We start from the raw sequence: 23,976 nt of genomic DNA on the forward strand, positions 1-23,976 counted from the left end.
TATTCATCTATCTATCTATCTATCTATCTATCTATCTATCTATCTATCTATCTATCTATCTATCTATCTATCTATCTATCTTTATATTTATATCTATCTATCTATCTATCTATCTATCTATTTCTATCTATCTATTTATCTATCTTTATATTTATATCTATCTATCTATCCATCCATCCATCCATCCATCCATCCATCCATCCATCCATCCATCCATGCATCCATCCATCCATCCATCTAAATGTCTGTATTTATTTCTAGTTTGTTATTTTTTATTGTTATTTCGTTATTAAGTTTCTAATCCCTGCACCTAGCCATTTGTACAATAAATCCCATTTTGAATAATACTCTGTTTCCCCTTTATCTTTAAGTTCCATCATTAACCTATCCAGTTCGGCACTTTCTAATATTTTCTTTATTACCATTTCATCTCTAGGTACACTTCATTTTTTTTCCAATTTTGTGCATAGGTAATGCAGCTGCTGTTACTACATGTCACATTAAGTGTATGATTCTTTTAATGCATTTCCCCAATAAGGATATTTTTTGGTTTTAGAATCTATTTGTTGTGTGTCTTCTCTTCTAGTCACCCTTTTATCTTTGACCAATTATTTTTTTTCCCTCCTGATGGACAGGGCCACCACATATGAGAGTAGGACCCCTGCAGCCGTTTACGTTTCCAGCAATTTGCATGTTTTTAGGCAGCCTTCCTTTCTCGTTTGACGTATTGTTCACCGTTGGAGAGAGAGAGAAAGTCCACGCTTTTAGAGCATCAATGCACCCATCAAAACTGTACAAAATACGAAGAAGACTGCGAATGGTTGCTGATTTCTTTTGGCTTCTTTTCTTCACCGAGTCCATCAAACGTCTTCACCAAAAATATAAAAAAAAAATTAAAATTGTAAGCGTGGGAAGAGAAGTTCAATAACCGTTGCTGTTGACTACCTACTGCTGAAGTGGCCAATCCAATTTATTCCCCCCACCTCCCCAAGGATTGTTAAAGAGGGATGCGGTGGCTCAGTGGCTAAGACGCTGAGCTTGTTGATCAGAAAGGTTGGCAGTTCGGCGGTTCGAATCCCTAGCGCTGCGTAACGAAGTGAGCTCCCGTGACTTGTCCAAGGCTTCTGCCAACCTAGCAGTTCCAAAGCACGTAAACAATGCAAGTAGAAAAAACAGGAACCACTTTTGATGGGAAAGTAACAGTGTTCCATGCACCTTCGGCGTTTAGTCATGCTGGCCACATGACCACGGAGACGTCTTTGGACAGCACTGGCTCTTCGGCTTTGAAACGGAGATGAGCACTGCCCCCTAGAGTCAGAACAGCTAGCACATATGTGCGAGGGGAACTTTTATCTTTAAGGATTGTTAAACTCCGGGAGGTTAGGGGGGCAGGTGGAAGGAAACAATCCTTTTCCGATGGGAGAGCAGCCGGGGAAGATCAGACCACAAAACAGGGCAAACTTGAGAGCTGGATGCCCTTTCTTGAATTGTAGGAGAAGGAAAAAGGTCAATCTGGGATGTCATTTCTTCTGTTCGTCCCTTGGTGGAGTTGTTGAGTTAGGTTGTTTCTCTCTCTCTCTCTCTCTCTCTCTCCCACATCCACAATCATATTAGTCTCTGTCTATGCACTGGGACACCCTCCCCACCAAACATGCCTACAACCAAAAGATCTTATTTTTACTCTGTTTAACCTTTTCCAGATCACAAGACACACACACACACACACACACACACAACACCCAGTTCCTGGAAGAATCTTCCTGGAAATCCTGCCCAGAGGATTGCCCAAGCTTAACCCTCCTCCTTCTCCCCAGATCTGGTTCAGATCCAAAATCCACCACCACCACCAATGGTTTCAGACATGGGGTTGGGTGGGCAGGTTCTCAACAGTTAGGACTCAATTTGGACTGTTGGAGCAGATCTTTTGCAGAACCAAGGGTGGGGTGGGGGGAAGAGTTGGGGGTGGGGAGACAGGGCAGGGAATTCAACCGGTGCAGCGGTGGGCTCAATGCCACCACCATCCCCCACTCCATTCCAAAGGGGTTTAATTTCATCCCCCAATGCCCCCACCCCACCCCAATTAATCCAATCGCAGAGAAGAAGGAAGGAAAAAGATCCCAGCCCATTCACCTCCCACATTTTCCCCTGCTTCCATTCTCTCATCCTCTACTGGCACCCAGTTATTTGGGGTGCCATCAGGACCAGTTCCGTGGAGAAAGGTCCCCCCCCCTCCACACAAACACCCCAGGACCGGAGAGGGAGGACGCGGGTTTGCAAGCTGCCTGCATCCCACGGATGGGGTTTGGCTTGTTTGCGCGCCGCTGGGTGCTGGACTGGGAGGGGGGGGGGAGTTTGGGGACCCCCTACTCTACGGCTTTCCCTGAAGAGCAGCGATGGTACCCAAGCTGTTAGCCTCTTCCTTACCCCCCCACCCCTCTCCCCACATCCCGAGGAGGATCAGCTCCAGCGATGGACGGGGTGGCGGGGCGGGGGGGGGAGAACCGCTGGCGAGACCCTAACCAAGCGTTTCGGGAAATGGACAGGAAGGGGAAAAGGGGCGCGCGTGGCTTTTTTCTAGAATATTAAAAAGGGGGGAGGGGGTCGCGTGGAAGGAGGGGAAAAGAAAGATCGAGGGTGGGGAGGGGGGGGCTTCTCTCCTAACCACCACCACCACCCCATCCCTGCCCTACTCAGCACGTGCCAACCGGGGCAAGGGGACTACTCACTACCGGTGCTCCACTGATTTCCCGGTCGGGTGTGGGTGTGGGAGTGGGTGAGCGTAGAGCAAAAAAAAAAAAAAGAGGGGGGGCTGGCGACGGCGTTACCTCCGCTTGCAAGAGGGGAAGGCATCCAGCGTGAAGGTCACCGCCACTGCCGCATGCCGGAGCAGGGGAAGGCGCCGGCCGAGCAGCGAATGCAGGGCGGCGCTGCCGAAGAATGAGAGGATGGAGGGAGAGGGGAGGAGGAGGAAGAGAAGAAGGGCGACGGGCGTTTATTAAAGGCGGGGAGGGGGGGAAAAACCAGGGACTTGCGCTGCCAGGTTTCCCCCTCCGGGAAAAGAAAGCGGGGGGGAAGGGATGGTGGGGAAAAAACTCGTGTGGGGGATGAAGACCGTTCCGACGAGCAAGACGCGCAGCAGAGGGAGGCTCGCGCAACCACGCGCATCCACACACCCCTTACACACCGACTACACACTGCGGAAAAGGCTGCGGCGGAGGGGCTCTGCGTTTCCCGCATATTTAAACCGGAGGGGTTAGAGGCTGGGGAACGGGAGGGAGTCCTGGGCTATGTCTCCCCCCCCCCCTTATAGCCCCGAGACCCCCTCCTTTAGGGGGGGGTCTCGCCCATATTACGCCCGGACAGCTGAGAAAGCTGGTGCCAGCCAACCAACAGACCACGACCTCCCCTCCGGTCCGTGTCTGTGGGTGGGGGAAACCTATTGGAACCCGGTCCTGCTGCCCCCCTCAAAAATTGGGGGGCAGTGCCCTAAAGGACAAGTGAGCGGGGGGGGGATTTTGCAAGGTGAATGGACCTGGAGCTGTCTCTTTCTTTCGTCTCTGCCGCCGAACCGGGATCTAATCCAATCGCTTGGTCCATCATTCTTGTCGGGGGGGGGGGGGGAGGGAAAATAGGCAAACGGATGTATTGGGGGGGGACGGACAGCTCCGCGGGTTGCAAAGGAAGACCAGAATGCGAAGTGGGCTCCTCAAACGCAGGGGGGTCGCTTGGCGGAGACGGTCCGCCTCCCGGGAGGGGCTTGGGAAGATTGTGGGGAGGGGGTGGGTGGGTGGAAACGAGATTTGGAGAAGGATGGATAGATGCTGAGGTTGGGGCGGGGGGGGGAGTCAAGCCCCTTGGCAAACAATGCGGAGATTTGGGATTAATCCCGTTTAACCCGCCGAGAAACTGCCGGCGCTTCCCGCCTCTGCCCACCTCCAGCCCGCTCGCCACAACCCACCCCTCCGTCGCCCCACACGGGGACTGCGGCGAGGCGCACCGAGCCTGCGCCAAAGTGGCGTTTTTCTCGCTGATGCTGCAGATCTTGGAAGGCAGAGGGGGGGGGGGGAGCAAGCAAGCAAGCGCGAATGCCGCCCCCCTCCAACACATACACAACAACCCCCCCCACACACACACATACGCACACCTCCGGTAGGAGGGAGGGAGGATGAAGAGGTAGGCCCGTTGAGCGGCTGCTGTGCCAGCCAGAGAAAGAGAGAGCTTGCAGCACCTACAGCTGTCTCGGGAAAGGGGGCTCCGAGCCGGTTCGGCTGCGGGTGGAAGAGCCAAGACCCCCAGCCCACTCTCCGGGAAGGGAATTTAAGTCTCTTTTTCGCCTCGGCCTGCGACCAGGGGTCCCCAGTCCCCGCGTTTCCCCCCCCCCCCCCACCCTTCTTAAATGAACTTGTCCTGTCCCCAGGATCGCTGAACCGGCGGAATCGCTCCTCTGTCTGCTTCAGTGGGTTCTGCTGCTCCTTCTGCTGGCTGGGTGGAGAGAGGAGGAAAGGAAAGGTAGAGGAGGGGGCTGGAGACGCCCCAAAGAGCGACGAGGCGCTGCGAAGTAGCGGGTTGGAGTGGCCAGCTCCAAAGTGCCGCGCCGGCCGCGGAGTTGCCGGGAGCTTTCGGAGAGAAGCACTGACTTCGCCCCAATAGTCGTCCGGAGAGGGCAGGGGTCCCCTCTCCAGCCTCCCCTTTCCAGACGCGCCAGGCTCCGGTCCTCTTTCCGCCCCCGTACATTCGACCGAGTTTCGGCTCTTGCCTAGCAACCCACCCGGGTGCGAACTATATTACAACACCCGGGGCCTCGGGGGGGGGGACTCGCCCCCCACTCCCCAAACCGCCCCTGGAAAAGTGAAAGCAAAGCCCTGGACGAGAGAAGTCCACCTGGTAAAGCGAGTGAGCGTACGGCCAAGCCGCCACGCGTGATTCCACCTCCGCACCCCCCCCAAAAAAGGAAGGAAGGAAGGAAAGAGAAAGAAGGAAGGAAGGATGAAAAGGAAGGAAGGAAAGAAGGATGGAAGCAAGGAAGGATTGAAGGAAGGAAGGAAAGGACAGGAAAGGAAGAAAGGAAAGAAGGATGGGAAGGAGAGGGAAGGAAGGATGGAAAGGAAGGATGGAAAGGAAGGAAGGAGGAAAGGAGAAGGAAGGAAAGGATGGAGGATGGAAAGGAAGGAAGGAAGGAAGGAAGGAAGGAAGGAAGGAAAGGACAGGAAAAGAAGAAAGGAAAGAAGGATTGGAAGGAGAGGGAAGGAAGGGATGGAAAGGAAGGAAGGAGGAAATGAGAAGGAAGGAAAGGATGGAGGATGGAAAGGAAGGAAGGAAGGAAGGAAGGAAGGAAGGAAGGAAGGAAACCCACCGTTTCTTTCCTACGGTTTCCGCGTTGCCCCCTTTCCAGCAGGGGAGTCCCAGATTTCCCACGGAGGATATTTCCTTTTGGGGGGGGGGGGGTCTGGCGAGGGGAGAGGTTCGGCCATTTCCCTCCCGGCCACTACGAGGAGCGAGAGACCCCCCCCCTCTTCCCGTCGGCCTCCGGAGCTGGAATGAGCCTCTCCGGGGAAAACCGGAGCTGGGGGCCGCTCTCCCCTCGATTCCCTCCCTTCCCAGCCGCAACCAGTCGCCGGAGGATAAACGGGAAGCTTTGTGTAGCGAGCGTAACTCGTAACTCGTCCCCTCCCTTCCTGCCAGCCCGTCTTCCCGGGTTTTTCTGCTGCAGGAGCAGATCCGCTCAGCTGCTCGGAGTTAGTTTGGGTTTTGTTAATTTTATTTTTCTCCGCCATTTCTCCACCACTCGGAGCAAAACTTGAGACTTGGCCGCCTCTTTCCTTCCTTCCCTCCCTCCCTCCCCCTCTTCCTTCCTTTCCTTCCCTCCCCCTCTTCCTTCCCTCCCTCCTTCCCCCTCCTCCTTCCTTCTGTCCTTCCCTCCCTCTCTCCTTCCCTTCTTTCTTCCTTCCTCCTCCCCCTTCCTTCCTTCCATTCTTCCCTCCCTCCTTCCTTCCCCCTTCCTTCCTTTCCTCCCTCCGCCTTCCACTCGCGGCCCTTGGTCGTCCTCTGCTCTGTGTGTGTGTCCGCGCGCGTGTTCGTGTGCCTGTGCGTGTGTGTGTGTGTTTTGAAGAGCGGGGAGAGGCGGGCCTGGAGCTCTCTGCACCAACCAGCCGCACTTGAGCGAGACGAGCCGGTTGGGGGAAGCGGCGGGGCTCGCTCGACAAACCCAGCACAACTGCGGAGAAGGGAAACTGTGGACTCGGCTGGCTTTTTCATTCACAACTAAGGACTCCGGCCCGGATTTACCTCCGCCGCAACCTTTCGGACCCCCCTCAGTGCTTTGGGGGGTTCTCTCCACAACCCCCCCTCCTCCAGTTTCATAATTACGGATGCAATTAAAACACCAGCGGTGGCCGTTTTTACGTGGGAAGCAGCTTCGGCGACACCCTCCTTCTCCCCCCCCCGTTCGCTTCTTCTTCTCAACCTTCGCCAATATTAAAAGAAGGGGTTTGTTCCCCGATGGTTTCACCTTTGTCGCACGCACCCCCAACGCCCTTTGAACGGGAGGAAGCGGGGAAGGGGAGATGGGGGGAAGAAGGGAGGGCGAGAAGAAGTGAAGTTGCTGGCCGCTCTACCTGCATTGGGACAGGGAGGCAGAAACGGCGGAGCGAGGGAGTCTGCAGCTGCGGTTGCGAATCGCTCTCCCGGCTCTGCAGCCTCCCGAGTCCTCCCGACACAACCGCAGGTAGGAGCAAAAGACACACACACACACAAACACACACACACAGCTGCGGATGCAAGAGCAAAGTTGGAACGCCCGATTGAGCAAGACGGCGTTAAGTCCACCTTACATATGCATATATATGATTTCCCCCCCCCCCTGGTCTTCCTCCAGCTCCATTTACGGATATCGGACGGATATCTTAATCTGGCAGCTTTGGGGCAAAGCGTCTCGCTTTGTGACTAATGACCTTGCGCAGTTGTGTGGGTTGGTTGTGGTTTTCCCGCCGCCCCCTCCCTCCCCCCCCCTTTCTCCTTCTTCTCCCTCGCCTCTTTGAAGAAGAAGAAGAAAAAGAAGGGATATTTTCTCCGGAGGTCAGCATCGGAAACGGCCCCCCTCACTCCCCACCCCCACCCCAACAGGGTTGATCTTTCGAGGACCAAAACGGGACGGCTCCGGGAGCTGCTCCGTAAACCAAGAACACTTTGCCCCTCCACCCCCTACCAAATGCATAAATAGCTTCAGCTGTCAGCCCCGGAGGCGGTGTATTTGCTTGAGTTTTCCGGAGGTTAAAAAAAGAAAGAAAGAAAAAAGAAAAAAAAATCACCTACCACTATCTAGCGCTGGGAGAGACAGAGAGGGGGGGGAGGAGAGAGGGAAGGGGAGAGGGGAGACAGAGAGGGAGATAGGGGGGAGAGACCAACAGAGAGAGGGGAAGGAGAGAGACAGAGGGGGACTGGGGTTGCTGTGTCCCCCCCCCGCCTCTCTTTTCCGCCGGACACCAGCGCTCTTTGAATGAAGCGATTGACGTCCCTCGCCCGCACCCTACCTCCCCCCTCCCGCAGCCTTTTTGTGCGGAGCGGCGGGGAGACGAGAGCGAATGCCACGGCGGCTGAGAATGTCGGCTCGGAGCGAGCGAGCCAAGCCGGGAGACACACACACACACACACACACACACACACACACACACAGAAAGAGAGGGGGGGAGAAAGAGAGAGGAACAGAGAGAGTGAGAGTGAAGTGAACTGAACTAGGGAAGGGGAACGAGAGAGGAGAGGAGAAGGGAAAGCGAGGGATAGAGAGAGGGAGGGAGACAGAGAGAGAGCGAGAGAGGTACAGAGAGAGGGGGGAGAGAGAGAGAGAGGCGGTTTTAGCTGCTCGGGGGGGATAGGCGGGTTGGTAGGGGCAGCGGCAAAGCGAAGCTGGGTCTGCTCTCCCTCTGCCGTTGTTCCTCCGGCTTTTTCCTCGCCAAAGCGATTCCAGCGCTGCCGGGGGGAAAGGAGGAGGAGCAGGCGAAGAGGAGGAGGAGGAGAAAGCCAAAGAGGAGGAGGAGGAAGAGGCGGAATCCCTTCCCCAACCTATCTGCGGAGCTGCAGCTTTTTTGAAAAAAGCCAGCCACACATTTGCCCCGTGAACTGTGAGGCGAGAGCAACTGCAGAAGGCAAGGGAAGGAGACGAGAGGAGGGGGATAGGCAGAGCCTGCGGCCAAACCTGGGTCTGCTTCTCTTTCCCCCCCCCACCCCTCCCCGTCGCACACACACACACACACACGCACGCACACACACACAGTGGCTCGCGCCAGCCCCGGCTTCTTCGTTCTTCTTCTTCTTCGTTTTTTTTCAACCTACTGCACCAAAGAGGATGGGAAGCGAAGTTTTTTCCGCCAGAGCCGGCAAACGGATTTTATAAATCGAACTTCAGCCCGTCGCCGAGGGTTTTTTAATCTCATTTTTCTCCCCTCTCTCTGCATCGCTCTCGGCTGGCACAAGCAGCGGCAAAGGCGTTTTGGAAGGTGGGGGAAAAGCGGCGGTTGCCCCTCTGGACTGCTGGGGGTTGTGTGTGGTTTTTTGGAGGGGGGGAGAGAGCCGGGGAAGGCGGGTGGGGTGGGGTGGCGGGGAGGGGGGGGCCCTTCCGTCCTGCAAGATGTGGAAGATGCCGGCGCTCCTGGGTTTGGTGCAACCGCGCTGCCGCCGCTGCTGCCGCTGCTGCTGCTGGTTCCTGCTGCTCCTGCCGCCGCCGTTTTGGGTCAGCCTGGCGGCGGCCAAGCAAGTCCTGCGGTACCGCTTGGCCGAGGAAGGGCCGGCCGACATCCGGATCGGGAACGTGGCTTCGGACCTGGGCATCGTCACCGGCTCGGGCGAGGTCACGTTCAGCCTGGAATCCGGCTCGGAGTACTTGAAGATCGACAACATGACGGGCGAGCTGAGCACCACGGAGCGGCGCATCGACCGCGAGAAGCTGCCGCAGTGCCAAATGATCTTCGACGAGAACGAGTGTTTCCTGGACTTCGAGGTGTCGGTCATCGGGCCCTCGCAAAGCTGGGTCGACTTGTTCGAGGGCCGGGTCATCATCCTGGACATCAATGACAACACGCCGACTTTCCCTTCCCCGGTGCTGACCCTCACCGTGGAGGAGAACCGTCCGGTGGGCACGCTCTACCTGCTCCCCACCGCCACCGACCGCGACTTCGGGCGCAACGGCATCGACCGCTACGAGCTGCTGCAGGAGCCCGGAGGGGAGGCCGGCAGGCGAGGCGCCGGGCCCCCGGCCGCTGCTTCCGCCACCGACGGGGCCCTCTATCCCGGCAAGCGGAGGCAGGAGACGGACGGGACGGCCCGGAGTAGCGTCTTCGAACTGCAGGTGGCCGACACGCCCGACGGCGAGAAGCAGCCGCAGCTGATCGTCAAGGGGGCTCTGGATCGCGAGCAGAGGGACTCGTACGAGCTCAGCCTGCGGGTGCGGGACGGGGGCGAGCCGGCGCGGTCCTCGCAGGCCATCCTGCGCGTGCTGATCACCGACGTGAACGACAACAGCCCGCGCTTCGAGAAGAGCGTCTACGAGGCGGACCTGGCCGAGAACAGCAGCCCCGGCACGCCGATCCTCCAGCTGCGGGCGGCCGACGCCGACGCCGGGGTCAACGGCCAGATCGAGTACGTCTTCGGGGCCGCCACCGAGTCGGTGAGGCGCCTGCTGCGCCTGGACGAGTCGTCGGGCTGGCTCAGCGTCCTGCACCGCATCGACCGCGAGGAGGTGAGCCAGCTGCGCTTCACCGTCATGGCCCGGGATCGCGGGCAGCCCCCCAAGAACGACAAGGCCACGGTGGTGCTGACCATCCGCGACGAGAACGACAACGTGCCCACCATCGACATCCGTAAGATCGGGCGCATCCCGCTGCGCGACGGGGTGGCCAGCGTGGCCGAGGACGTCCTCGTCGATACTCCCATCGCCCTGGTGCAGGTCTCCGACCGCGACGAAGGCGAGAATGGCGTGGTGACCTGCACAGTGGTGGGGGACGTGCCCTTCCAGCTCAAACCGGCCAGCGAAGGGGAAGGCGAGCCGCAGAACAAGCGCAAGTACTTCCTCCACACCTCGGCCCCGCTCGACTACGAGGCCGTGCGGGATTACAACGTGGTCATCGTGGCCGTGGACTCCGGCAGCCCCAGCCTCTCCAGCAACAACTCCCTGCTGGTCCGGGTAGCGGATACCAACGACAACCCGCCCATCTTCAGCCAGCCCGTCTTGGAGGTGCCCTTCCCGGAGAACAACGCCCCGGGCGAGCGGGTGGCTACCGTCTTGGCTACCGACGCGGACAGCGGCAAGAACGCGGAGTTGGCTTACTCCTTGGAGCCCTCGCCGCTGGCGGCCGAGGCGCCCGCGGGCCTCTTCACCATCGACCCGGATTCCGGCGACGTGCGGGTGCAGGCGGTGCTGGATCGCGAGCAGCGGGACACCTACGAGTTCCAAGTCACGGCCCGCGACAAAGGGGTGCCCCCGCTGCAGGGCTCGGCTTTGGTGGTCGTGCGGGTGGCCGACCGCAACGACAACGAGCCCCGCTTCATGCAGGACGTCTTCACCTTCTACGTCAAGGAGAACCTGCAGCCCAACAGCCCCGTGGGCATGGTGACCGTGATGGACGCCGACAAAGGGCGCAACTCCCAGCTCACTTTGGCCATCCAACCCGGCGCGCAAGAAGCTGCCGCCGCCGCCGACCCGCCGGGCATCTTCTCCATCGAGAACGACACGGGCACCATCTACTCCACCGTTTCCTTCGACCGCGAGCTGCAAACCAGCTACACCTTCCGCGTGAAAGCCGTGGACGGCGGCGAGCCGGCGCTCTCGGCCACGGCCACCGTCTCGCTCTTCGTGATGGACGAGAACGACAACGCGCCGGCCGTCACCTCGCCCGCCAACAGCTCCTACACCTTCCTGCCTCCCTCCAGCAGCCCGCGGGTGGTGGTGGCCGCCGTGCAGGCCCGCGACGCCGACGCGGGCCAGAACGCCGAGCTGACTTACAACCTGGTGGGCGGCAACCCTTTCAAGCTCTTCGAGATCGACCCTTCCAGCGGGGTGGTCTCGCTGGTGGCCAAGCTGGCCCCCAAGCACCACGGCTTGCACCGCCTGGTGGTGCAAGTCAACGACAGCGGCCAACCGGCTCAAGCCACCACGGCTTTGCTCCACGTGTTCGTCAACGAGAGCGTGGCCAACGCCAGCGCGGTGGAGAGCCAAGTGGCGCGGAGTTTGCACACGCCGCTGGGCCGGGACATCGCCGGCGACCCCAGCTACGAGCTGACCAAGCAGCGCCTGAGCATCGTGGTGGGAGTGGTGGCCGGCGTGATGGCCGTGGTGCTGCTCATCCTGGTGGTGGTCCTGGCCCGCTACTGCCGCTCCAAGGGCAAGCACGGCGGCTACGAGGCCGGCAAGAAAGACCACGAGGACTTCTTCACGCCGCAGCCCCACGACAAGGCCAAGAAGCCCAAGAAGGACCGCAAGGGCAAGAAAGGGGGAGGCAAGCAGCCCCTCTACAGCAGCATCGTCACCGTGGAAGCCTCCAAGCCCAACGGGCAGCGCTACGACAGCGTCCACGAGAAACTCTCGGCCGCCGACAGCCCGGCGTTGAGCCGCTACCGCTCGGTCAACGGCGGCCCGGGCAGCCCGGATTTGGCCCGGCATTACAAATCCAGCTCGCCTTTGCCCACCGTCCAGCTTCACCCCCAGTCGCCCACCGCCGGGAAAAAGCACCAAGCCGTGCAGGACCTGCCGCCGGCCAACACCTTCGTGGGCGCGGGGGACAACATCTCCATCGGGTCGGACCACTGCTCGGAGTACAGCTGTCAGGCCAGCAGCAAGTACAGCAAGCAGGTAAGAGGAATCGTCCTCTCCCCCCCACTCCCGCTTCCCTCCCCTCCCCCGTATTTTCCCCCAGGCCTCCGGGCTCAGCCCAAACTCGGTGGGGAGGGGGAGTTCCCTCCCATTCCCCCTCCCCCTTTTTTTGGCAGCCTCTTTGAACCCTCAGGGCTATAGTAAGTGGTTCCAAGCTTATAGTTGTAAGCTATATGCTAGTAAGTGGTTCAAATGCAGTGGATTTCTCCAGTGAGTTGGATTTGAACTCTGAATCAGGCAGGGATTCCGAGGAGAGTTCCATTCGCACCCCTGGAAACTCCTGGGCATGGTTGGATGGCCAATGGATGGATGAAGCTGGGCCCAGGGGCATCCCTAGGCTGCAAGAGGCACAGCCTGGCATCCGGCCACAGGGAGCCTTGGGTTGCCCAACCCCCACGCAACACCCCCCCCCAATACACACACACAGAGCCAAATCTGTTTCCGCTTCCCCCCTGGTGTAGATTTCCCTCCTCTTCCTCCTCCAACAACGTCCTGTTTACCCTCAGTGTCACACCTGTGCAGGGCAGGGCCCAGTTTGACTTCTTCCTCTTTATCCAAGCTAATTTGCGGTTGGAGAGATCCCTGCATCCCAAAGGCAGGTTGTAGGAGAACCTGGCCTCCCATCTTCGCCAGCTGGAATTGGCACCGGCTGGACCTGTTTGGGAGCAGAACGAGCGGGTTGGAGGCAGGCAGCAGGATTAACCATCCTTAAATCAACTACAGCTGGGGGCAAAGGAGTCATCCTTCTCACCGCAGGCAGGCAGGGTCAGCCTCCTCCTCCCATTCCTGTTACACCTGTTGTGTGGGGGCCTGAGGAGCCGTATCTGGGGGGGAGGGGGAAGATTCAACCCTCTCCCCCTTAGGTACCACTCCTCAGGCCCCACGCAACTCAGTACAACTCCTTGTAGCAAAACCTGGTCTATCTCTCTATTCATCTCCTTCACAGGGGAGACTTAAGTGCTCTTTAGCTACCTGTATCTCCTGCCTTATTCTGTATACTTTGCCAAGGGAGGTTCCAGGTGTTTTAAATCCTCTTTGTCACTGCTGTCACCGTGAACAGGGATGGCCATGACTCAGATAGGGGACTGGAAACCGAGACAATAAACAGACCTAGTTTTTTTAGTGTCTCTGAAAGAGCGTGAATACATCCGTAACAGTTGAGAAAGGTCCTTAAACACGCTGATACGAGTGGTGTGCAAGCAGCTGAGATCTTATTGTGTTTTGTGTCCCCCGTATCTTATTTATCCAGTGTTTGCACCTAGTTAACTTCTCTTACTTTTGACCTTCTTTGGGGCAGAGGTCTAAAGAAATTCCTTGGTTTGTAGTAAGCACTTAGTGTCGGGTTAGTGAAACAATATCATGTTAACGAAAAAGGATGTAAGTGGGTGAGTAGCATTGTGTGATAATCCGGTCCTTTTCCCCATTCTCTATCCTGCTGTTTGCACCTAGTTAACTTCTCTTACTTTTGACCTTCTTTGGGACAGAGCTCTAAAGAAATTCCTTGGTTTGTAGTCAGCACTTAGTGTCGGGCTAGTGAAAGAATATCATGTTAACGAAAAAGGATGTAAGTGGGTGAGTAGCATTGTGTGATAATCCGGTCCTTTCCCCCATTCTCTATCCTGCTGGGTTTATGAGACAGGATGCTGAAAGGTGAAAACAGTTGAATTCCTATTGACAGGCAGTGGATAGATGCTGGACGGGAAGAGTGGTGTCACCCAGTCTTAGCCTTCCTCGCTGTCATATTGAGCCATGCATCGAACGCTGGCAGAAAGCCACAATTAAATGTGCGATTGTTCCCGTGCATGCAAACACATAAGGACAATGATGTTTTGTTGGTTTTCTTTTTAATAATTAGTCACACAATTACAGGGAGCAGCTGAGCTTTTTGGATGCTTTTTGGTGTCTGCCAGAGAGAGGTAGGACACCCCATGCCATGGCTCAGAAGTATGGGTCTCAGTGGGGTTAAAGCTTGGAGATGCTGGCAGCAACACCTGGAAAGCCACAGTCATCTCTTGAACCATGACTCGAGAAAGGCAAAGAAACTGAAACTATCAATGCTCGTCGTGATAGGATGGCTTGGGGCTGTCTCCACTAGTAGCCAATCCAATCCAAACCAGCCTGCCACTTTGGGAACCAATGTTAACGTGATGTCCAGATGTCCCTCAGACATCCCTAAGACTGTCCACCAGCATTTAGCTCCCTTGACCAGCATCAGCTGGGTAGGAGGACCATCCCTTGATCCATTCACTCGAATGGACAACTGTAGTCACCTAGATACCTCTCTCTTTCTGACATCACAGGATGCCCCTTAGAGAAGTGAAGCGTTTAGGCCTATGAAAAAAAGACTCATAATAGGGATGCGGTACCTCAATAGCTAAGACGCTGAGCTTGTCGATCAGAAAGTTCGGCGGTTCGAATCCCTAGTGCTGTGTAATGGAGTGAGCTCCCATTACTTGTCCCAGCTTCTGCCAACCTAGCAGTTCGAAAGCGTGTAAAAAATGTGAGTAGAAAAAATGGGGACCAAAAATAGAGACGGTAACGGCGTTCTGTGAGCCTTCGGCGTTTAGTCATGGCGACCACATGACCACGGAGTCGTCTTCGGACGGCGCTGGCTCTTCGGCTTTGAAACAGAGATGAGCACCGCCCCCTAGAGTGGGAAACGACTAGCACATTTGTGCGAGAGGAACCTTTGCCTTTACTTTTAAAGCGGCCCAAGAAATAACATCATCTCCACAACCACAATATTTCCCCTTGAAAAATGAAAATTCTGCCAGATGCAGCTTCTCCTATTCTTGGGAACAATCCCATGGGGAAAAGGAGGAGTGGGTTTTTTAACCCAATTTTCTTTGAGGTCCCTTCCAGAATCGGATCCCAAAGAATACTGGCTGTATTTATTTGCCGCTAAATCTCAAGGGCCCATCGGAAAGCATTAGAATGCTTCACCTCTGATGTCAACTTCCTCTAAAGCTCTATTCCCTTCCCTGTGATCCCTTCTCCCAATTGCATTAACCTGGTCTAGCGCTAGGAAAGACAAAATAATTTGGAGTGACAATAACTCATCTTTCTACAAATCAGAGGTCAGCGGGTTGTAATTTAATAGGTCCTTCAGTTGTGGTTGCCACTAATACCGAATACCGCTGTTGCACACACTGATTGTGTCGAGAAGAAATAGCCGGGCTTCCTCATTTGATGTTTTTTTTCCTACACCCCTGCTCTGAAGAGCGTGAAAAAGACGTTCATGAAATCTGGGAAGTCTTTTAGACTTCCAAGACCATCACTTTGTGTGTGCATTCAGCCTGAACTGTTTTGTGATTCCTTCCACCCATTTAAATGGCCTCCAACTGCTAGGAGGCTGGTGGCCTCTAAAAAAACAGTCATTATCTATCTATCTATCTATCTATCTATCTATCTATCTATCTATCTATCTATCTATCTATCTTCTATCTATCATCTATCTATCGATCTATATCTATCATCAATCTAAGTATCTATCATCTATCTATCATCTATCATCTATCTATCTATCTATCTATCTATCTATCTATCTATCTATCTATCTATCTATCTATCTATCTATCTATATCTAGCTATCTAGCTCTCTAGCTCTCTAGCTCTCTAGCTCTCTAGCTCTCTAGCTATCTAGCTATCTAGCTATCTAGCTATCTAGCTATCTATCATCTATCTATCAATCTATGTATCTATCACCATCATCTATCATCTGCCATCTACCCATCTACCCATCTACCCATCTACCCATCTACCCATCTACCCATCTACCCATCTACCCATCTACCCATCTACCCACCTACCCACCTACCCACCTACCCACCTACCCACCTACCCACCTACCCACCTACCCACCTATCTATCTATCTATCTATCTATCTATCTATCTATCTATCTATCTATCTATCTATCTATCTATCTATCTATCTATCTATCTATCTATCTATCTATCTATCTATCTATCTATCTATCTATCTACACACACACACACACACACACACGAACGAATGAACGAACTGGAAAGTTACAACCTCAATACAATGCACTGATTCTCAAGTCAAACTCAAACTATGTGAAGAAGGGCTGCCAAATTTGCCCTGTTCAGTGACTCAGTAGGTAGAAGTCATAATCTTGTCTTCCCATTGACCTGACCTACCAGCTCGTAAGAATATTTTGTTCTGAATTAGGCAATTCTTTTGGATGTTTGTCTTGTTGGGAAGAAACCATTTAACCTCTGTTGTCTAGACTCCAGCTAGAGTAAATTACTGCACAGGTAGTCCTCGACTTACGACTGTTCCTTTACGGACCAGTCCAAAGTTACGACGGCACTGAAAAAAAGTTATGAGTTATGGCCGTTTTTTTTTTCAGACTTATAACCATTATGGCCATGCAATCTATGGGAAAAAAGGCCGTAAAGTGGGGCAAAATTCGCTGGACAAATGTCTCACTTAACAATAGACGTGTTGGCTCCATTGTGGTCGTAAGTCGAGGACTCCCTGTATTAATTAAAGCAGGAAAGCAGCAATTGTCCATATTCTATTATGGAGAAATTCGCGGTGGTGCATGCAGATACTATCTCAGAAATATAGCTGTCCTAAGCACTGTAGTTTGAAACGGAGAAAAACTGTATGTTTGCATGTTCCCCCCCCCCCCTTCAGTGCGCAAGTGTTCTAATGTGTAGGCTTGGTGCAAAGGTTGTGGGTTGTATGTTGTGAGATCCATTAGTTGACTGAGTGCGAACGCTTATCATGCTCTTGGGTGGGCATTTTGGTGGAAACCATATATACACAGAGTTCATAGGGTACTTTATTTTTTAACCAAATGAATGAACTTCTTGTGGTGGTGGTTGGTTTTGTTTTTTTTACAAGGAGGTGGAAGTAGATACTATCTCCAATTATGCCGTATGGAGCATTTAACCTGTATTTTATTTTTTGGCACACTTCCTAAGCTCTTCCTGGAGAGAAAGTTAATTGCAGCTTGGAAACCCTTGCCAGGAAATTATATATTTATTTGCGGCCCAAGAAAGGTTTCCATAAGGTATCCTTAAATTATAAATAAAACAGAGCGTCTTGTTAAGAATAGCTCCGGTCGATCTTGGTCTAGGTGCCATCTGTATTCATCGGATATTGGTTGCTGAGTCACCTGCTTGAGATGCCTTCAACATGGCGAAAATAATATTAGACTGGAATAAAGGTTAGAGCTTGTGGGGGACCTCAAGGTTGCCTGAAGTTGTTTGAAGTGGGAATCGTTGCAACCATTCAGCCTTCAAGCAACTTCAGGTAACCTTCAGATGACTCTGGTTAGTGGAGAATCTTCATCCACTGTTGTGAAGGAGTTCAGCTGTGAAATGTTCTTGAGATTAAAAAAAAATCCGATTTCAAATTCATCCTGGTTTATATCGTACCTTGATCTGGACATTCAAGAGACATCCAAAATTTTATAGCTGTAGGGAAAGCTAATAAATGAAAAGCAGCTTCTTCTTCTCCTTCTTCTTCTTCTTCTTCTTCTTCTTCTTCTTCTTCTTCTTCTTCTTCTTCTTCTTCTTCTTCTTCTTCTTCTTCTTCTTCTTTTTCTCCTTCTCCTTCTCCTTCTCCTCATGCTCCTGCTCCTGCTTCACCACCACCTCCTCCTCCTCCTTCTCCTCCTCCTCCTGCTTCACCACCACCACCACCTCCTCCTCCTCTGTCCTTCTTCTTCTTCTTCTTCTTCTTCTTCTTCTTCTTCTTCTTCTTCTTCTTCTTCTTCTCCTTCTCCTTCTCCTTCTCCTTCTCCTTCTCCTCCTCCTCCTCCTTCTCCTCCTCCTCCTGCTTCACCACCACCACCACCACCTCCTCCTCCTCCTCTGTCCTCCTCCTCCTCCTTCTTCTTCTTCTTCTTCTTCTTCTTCTTCTTCTTCTTCTTCTTCTTCTTCTTCTTCTTCTCCTTCTCCTTCTCCTTCTCCTTCTCCTTCTCCTCCTCCTCCTCCTCCTCCTCCTCCTCCTCCTCCTTCTGTGCCTCACTTTGTTTCTTAAGTTGGTTTGAAAGAATCAACAATATACTAAATGGGAACATTAGAGATTAATCTAATCATCCCCCGCACCCCTTTCTCTTCTAGCACTATTTATGTTTACCTGGTTTTGTAATAAAATGTCTGCAAGAAACCACCAAGCTCAGAGAGCATCAATGATCCCAAAGTCGTCGTCTTCCTCCTCCTCCTCCTCCTCCTCCTCCTCCTCCTCCTCCTCCTCCTCCTCCTCCTCCTCCTCCTCCTTTTTTGAGTGCCTCCTTTTGTTTCTTAAGTTGGTTCAAAAGAATCAACAACATACTAAATGGAACATTAGAGATTCATGCTGGGAATTGACATGTACCGGGTTGGGTATTGTTTTTAAAAGCTGGCATTGTCGTTGTGTACTCCCCCAGTAAATTTATTAATGCTGCGGTTGTGTGCCTTGGATTTGTACAAGCACTGCAGTCTTCGAGGATAAGCAGACCAAGAGATAAACAGATCTGTAGCCGGAAGAACCTTCAGAAATACGTATAAAGCAGGTGATCCTGCCGGATAAAAGCTTGGTGCGTTTCCTTCTCAACGGTGTCTTTTCTGATTTTCCTTAAAGCTGCTGCAGTTGGAGAGTTGCATAAATAGCACATGTGAACTTTGCAAACCTCCCAACAAGGGCCATTTGAACACCGACGGATAGTCACAGCTTCTACCGTTTCCCAAATGGTTAACCAGATGGCACGGATGTTCATTATCCGAAGCAGGAAAGATCAGTGTGCGAGGTGGTGCCTGTTATCGGGAGGGTATTTGGCGCATCTCAAGGGTGGACATGAACAAGCAACACCCCCCACACACACACAATGCTCAACGACTTCCAGGAGGAGACTTAGCATTTTAACCAAGATTTGCTTGTCTTTCTCAGTCTGTTTGAGCCTCCCTCCCTCCCTCTCTTCTTCTTCCCTCTCCCTTCCCTCCCCCTTCCTTCCTTCCCTCCCTCCTTCTTCTTCCCTCCTCTCCCTCCTCCTTCTTCCTTCCTTCTCTCCCTGCCTCCTTTCACCCTCCCTTCCTCCCTCCCTCTCTCTGTCTCTACCTCCTTCTTTCCTCTCTCTCTCCTTCCCCCTCCTCCTCTTCCTTCCTTCTCTCTCTCCTTTTCTCCTGCTTTCCTTCCCTCCTTCCCTCCCTTCTTTTTCTCTCCTCCCCCTTTCTTCCTTCCTTCCCTCCCCTTCCACCCTCTCTCCCTTCTTCCCTCCTCTCCATCCTCCTTCCTTCCCTCCCTCCCTTCTTTTTCCCTTCTCTTCCTCCTCCCTCTTCTGTCCGTCCTTCCTCTTTTCCCCCTCCCTCCCTTTCTCTCTCTCCTTCCCCCTCCCTCCCTCTCTTCCTTCCCACTCTCCCTTCTTCTTCCCTCCTTCCCTTTCCCCTCTTCCTTCCTTCCCTCCCTCCTTTCCTTTTCCCTTCTTTCCCCCTCCTTCCGTCCTTCCATCCATCCATCCATCCATCCTTCCTTCTTTCCTTCCTTTTTTCCATAGAAGTTATAATGTGGTAGAGATTGCAAAAGAAAAATAAAAGGAAGGAAAAAAACTCCAGTCCTTATCTGAAACATAATGAGTGAGAATGAGGCTCATTAATGTAATTAGAACCAGTAACTGATGCCTTTCAATAGCTGCAAAATTGTTGTGAGGAAGGAGCAACAGGTTACACAGTGTTGAGTTACCAAGCGGAGGCAGATGACTAAACACACCTCACTTTGCTTTTTTCAAAAGTAAGAAACTCAAAGCTCCCCAATTACTTAGTTGTCTACCGAGGTGCTACATCAGTCAGCCTGGGTTGAAGTAGAGTTTTTTTTTTTTTTAGAGTTTTATTGGGATTTATATGCCGCCCTTTTCCCTGAGGGGACTCAGGGCGGCTTACAACCACAGGGGAGGGGGGGGTGCGAGGTCAAAAACAAAGCAATATGTGAACAAAGAAAAAATAGTAAAACCACAACTTTCATTCAGCAATCAAACACTCGGGCGGGTAAATTAAAAGCCTATCCCCAGGCCTGCTGGGAGAGCCAGATCTTGAGGGCTGCGCGGAAGGTCTGGATGGTGGTGAGGGTACGGATCTCCATGGGGAGCTCGTTCCACAGGGTCGGAGCAGCAACAGAAAAGGCTCTCCTCCGTGTAGTCGCCAGTCGGCATTGACTGGCAGATGGAATTCGGAGGAGGCCCAGTCTGTGCGATCTAATTGGTCGATTTAGGGAGGTGATCGGCAGAAGGCGGTCTCTCAAGTATCCAGATCCACTACCATGGAGTGCTTTAAAGGTGGTCATCAGTACCCTGAAGCGCACCCGGAGACCAACAGGTAGCCAGTGCAGCTCGCGGAGGACGGGTGTAACGTGGGCGAACCGCGGTGCGCCCACTATCACTCGCGCGGCTGCATTCTGGACTAGCTGTAGTCGCCGGATGCACTTCAAGGGCAACCCCATGTAGAGCCCATTGCAGTATTCCAGTCTAGAGATCACAAGGGCTCGAGTGACTGTTGTGAGAGCCCCCCGGTCTAGGTAGGGCCGCAACTGGCGGACCAGGCGAACCTGGGCAAATGCCCCCCTGGTCACAGCTGACAGCTGGTGATCAAAAGTCAGCTGTGGGTCCAGGAGGACTCCTAAGTTGCGGACCCTGTCTGAGGGGTATAAAATTTGACCCCCCAGCCTAAGCGTTGGTGTATTAGCCAAATTATTCGGAGGGAAACACAACAGCCACTCGGTCTTGTCCGGGTTGAGTACCAGTTTGTTAGCGCTCATCCAGTTCTTAACGGCCTCCAGAAGTAAAGTTATTCATGCTTTAGGATTGCTGAAATCCAAGAAATAATCTTGATGGGATATTCCAGATGGAGCAGGCATGCATATATTTCCTTTCTCGTGTTTTTTTCACTGAAGTCTGGAAAGTTAAAGCAGGAAACTTAACATGCCCGCTGGAAGCGATAGAATTTTGTAGAATTTGATGCATCGCTTCACCAAAACACACACAAACACCTAACAAAGCTTTGTTAGATACCGAATTGCAACATTTATAGGGAAAGCTATACAAGGACAATTCAACAGTAAGGTCCTAATAGACGCAGCAGGCCTTACTTTCAGGAAAAGCTGTGTGTACGGTTTTGCTGAAGTCCCCACCGCTATTTTACGTCTAAGAGTTACGATTTTAAAAAACTTGGGACTTGAAAAGAACAGCTTCAGACCTACTAACTAAGGATAAGCTGTTACTTCACTTATAGGGTGGCTCAGTGGCTAAGACGCTGGGCTTGTCGATCAGAAAGGTCGGTGGTTCGGTAGTTCGAATCCCTAGTGCCGCGTAATGGAGTGAGCTCCCGTTACTTGTCCCACCTTTGGTGGGAAGGTAACAGCGTTCTGTGCACCCTCGGTGTTTAATCATGCAGGCCACATGACCACGGAGATGTCTTTGGACAGCGCTGGCTCTTTGGCTTTGAAACAGAGATGAGAACCACCCCCTGGAGTCGGGAATGACTAGCACATATGTGTGAGGGGAAATTTTACCTTTCTTATTTCACTTTGAAGGCGAGGCTGGCAATATACCAGAACCCAGATTCTTGGGGACAAAAGGCTGACTCTATAAACCACTTAGAGAGGGCTGTAAAGAGGTACAGAAGTCTAAGTGCTATTGCTATTCCTACTGTTTGCAGATCATCACAATATGGTTGCTCTTTGGGTTTAGAATTCAGTGACATGAAAAAATATATGATGGGAGCGGTTTTTTTTTAAAGAAAGCGAGGGTCACTTGGCTAGTTTAAGACAGCATGGCTGGCTGACGAATTCTGGGAGTTGAAGTCCACAAGTCTTAAAATGGCCAAGTTTGAAGATCCCTGTTTTAAAGGAAGAGATATCTTCCAGTGTCTTGGTGGAGATGATCTGCAGATCAGTGGCAGGATTCAAATTTTTTTACTACAGGTTCTGTGATCATGGTTTAGTGGGTCCGGCATGGCCAGGGGAAGGATACTGTAAAATCTCCATTCGCTCCCCACTCCAGGGGAGGGACATTGTAAAATCTTAATTCCCTCCTCACTCCAAGGGAAAGACACTGTAAAATCCCCATTCGCTCCCCCACTGCAGGGGAAGGATACTGTAAAATCTCCATTCCCTCCCCACTCCAGGGGAAGGATACTGCAAAATATCCATTCCTTCCTCACTCCAGGGGAAGGACACTGTAAAATCTTAATTCCCTCCTCACTCCAAGGGAAGGACACCTTAAAATCTCCATTCGCTCCCCACTCCAGGGGAGGGACATTGTAAAATCTTAATTCCCTCCTCACTCCAAGGGAAGGACACCATAAAATCCCCATTTGCTCCCCCACTGCAGGGGAAGGATACTGTAAAATCCCCATTCCCTCCCCCACTCCAGGGGAAGGATACTGCAAAATATCCATTCCTTCCTCACTCCAGGGGAAGGACACTGTAAAATCTTAATTTCCTCCTTACTCCAAGGGAAGGACACCTTAAAATCTCCATTCGCTCCCCACTCCAGGGGAAGGATACTGTAAAATATCCATTCCAGGGGAAGGATACTGCAAAATCCCCCATTCCCTCCCGATTAGCTGGGACTCGGGAGGCAGAGAATAGATGGGGGTGGGGCCAGTCAGAGATGGTATTTGCTGGTTCTCTGAACTAATCAAAATTTCCGCTACCGGTTCTCCAGAACTGATCAAAATCTGCTGAATGCCACCTCTGATGAAGATGATCTGTTGTTGTTGTTGTTGTTGTTATTGTTATTGTTGGGGTTGGTGTGGTGTGGTGTGGTGTGTGTGTGTGTAAGAAATTCCACTGGGGAGTTTTTTTTAAATTTATGCATCAGCCTGGCTCAATTCGCCAACAACTACCTCTGCAAAATAGATACAGATGAGTAGGTGGAGTGCTCTAGTTTTTAATCCCTTCTCCATGAAAACGATGCTCACCTGCGCTATGGCTACCGGGAATATTGTAGGACTTTTATGAATTGCATCATCCCTGCTTGGAGGGCTCTGCTGCCAAGCTAGTTATTATCTTTTATGAATGATGCAGATGTGTCTGCTGTTTGGAAGAAAAATAGGCTTTATACGCAAAGGCGATCTTAGCAGGGCTGCCAAACGCATCTTTTTATAACAGTGGAATTTGCTTCCACCCCCCACCAGCCTCCATTTCAATTTCCTTTAAAATGTTCTCGATACATTATTAATTTAGTCTATAGAACTTATTCTAATCCAGACACTTAGATAGCGGCATTGCTACCTCCGTGTGGCAATCTTATATGCAAACAATGAATGTATATATCAATGTTAATAGATGCTAATATCAGTATTAAAAAGAGGTTCCACCACAAAATCGCGGACGACAAAATCGCGGTCGACGAAAGCGTGTATGTGACGTCATCACAGCGCGACGGAAAAGATCGAAAAATGTAAAAATAAAGCGAAAACCTTACCCTAACCCCCCCAAACCTAACCCTAAAACTAACCCTAAATCTAACCCTTAACCTAACCCTAAACCTAACCCTAAACCTAACCGTTAATGTAACGAAAAGCCTAACGCTAACCCTTAACCTAACCCTAACCCTAACCCTTAACTTAACCCTTACCTTTATATGAATCGGCTTGCTGTAATTTAATTTTTATTTCAATGTTTCGATCTTTTTCGTCGCGTTGTGATGACGTCACATACGCGATTTCGTCGACCGCGCTTTTGTGGAACGCGGTTTTGACGGGTCACATTAAAAAGAGACCATCTTCCAAAGAGCTGAACCTTTTGAGGCAGATGTGGGCAGCAGGAATAAGAATAATAACAAGCATGGCAAATTACATTCGGTTCCTTTCTCACTCTATGTAATATCTACCTTGGCTAATTTTCTTGGGAGAAAATTTTAATGTATCGTAGATTGAGTTCAGAACGGCACTGAAAAGGCTAACTCCAAAGATGCATGGTGTATATTCCTTAAATAGACTATAATAGAAAAGAATTCTATTGTATTTACTGTAAGGCCTTGATTTAATGGACTTACAGGTAGGCGTTTTGTTTAAGTGAATGTCCGTTAAATTCACATTTATGTTATTGGTATCAAAGCCATTTTCCTAATTAAAAATGGTGTTAGTTTCTGCAAACATTTTTTTT

General features: G+C 52.1%; 1 protein-coding gene across 1 annotated transcript in view; it reads left to right on the top strand.

Moving 5' to 3' along the window:
* The first annotated feature begins 8,632 nt into the window (after positions 1-8,632).
* The window catches only part of PCDH7 (protocadherin 7), a 491,029-nt gene continuing 475,685 nt past the window's right edge, over positions 8,633-23,976 (top strand). Inside the window, exon 1 of the mRNA XM_087723699.1 lies at positions 8,633-11,839. Within this exon, the coding sequence (XP_087579825.1) occupies positions 8,633-11,839 (3,207 nt within the window). The remainder of the gene's footprint in view (positions 11,840-23,976) is intronic.

The sequence above is a fragment of the Thamnophis sirtalis genome, unplaced genomic scaffold, assembly GCF_051295495.1.
Source record: "Thamnophis sirtalis isolate CommonGarterSnake01/CBP01778 unplaced genomic scaffold, rThaSir2_p1.2 scaffold_10, whole genome shotgun sequence".
NCBI lineage: Eukaryota > Metazoa > Chordata > Lepidosauria > Squamata > Natricidae > Thamnophis > Thamnophis sirtalis.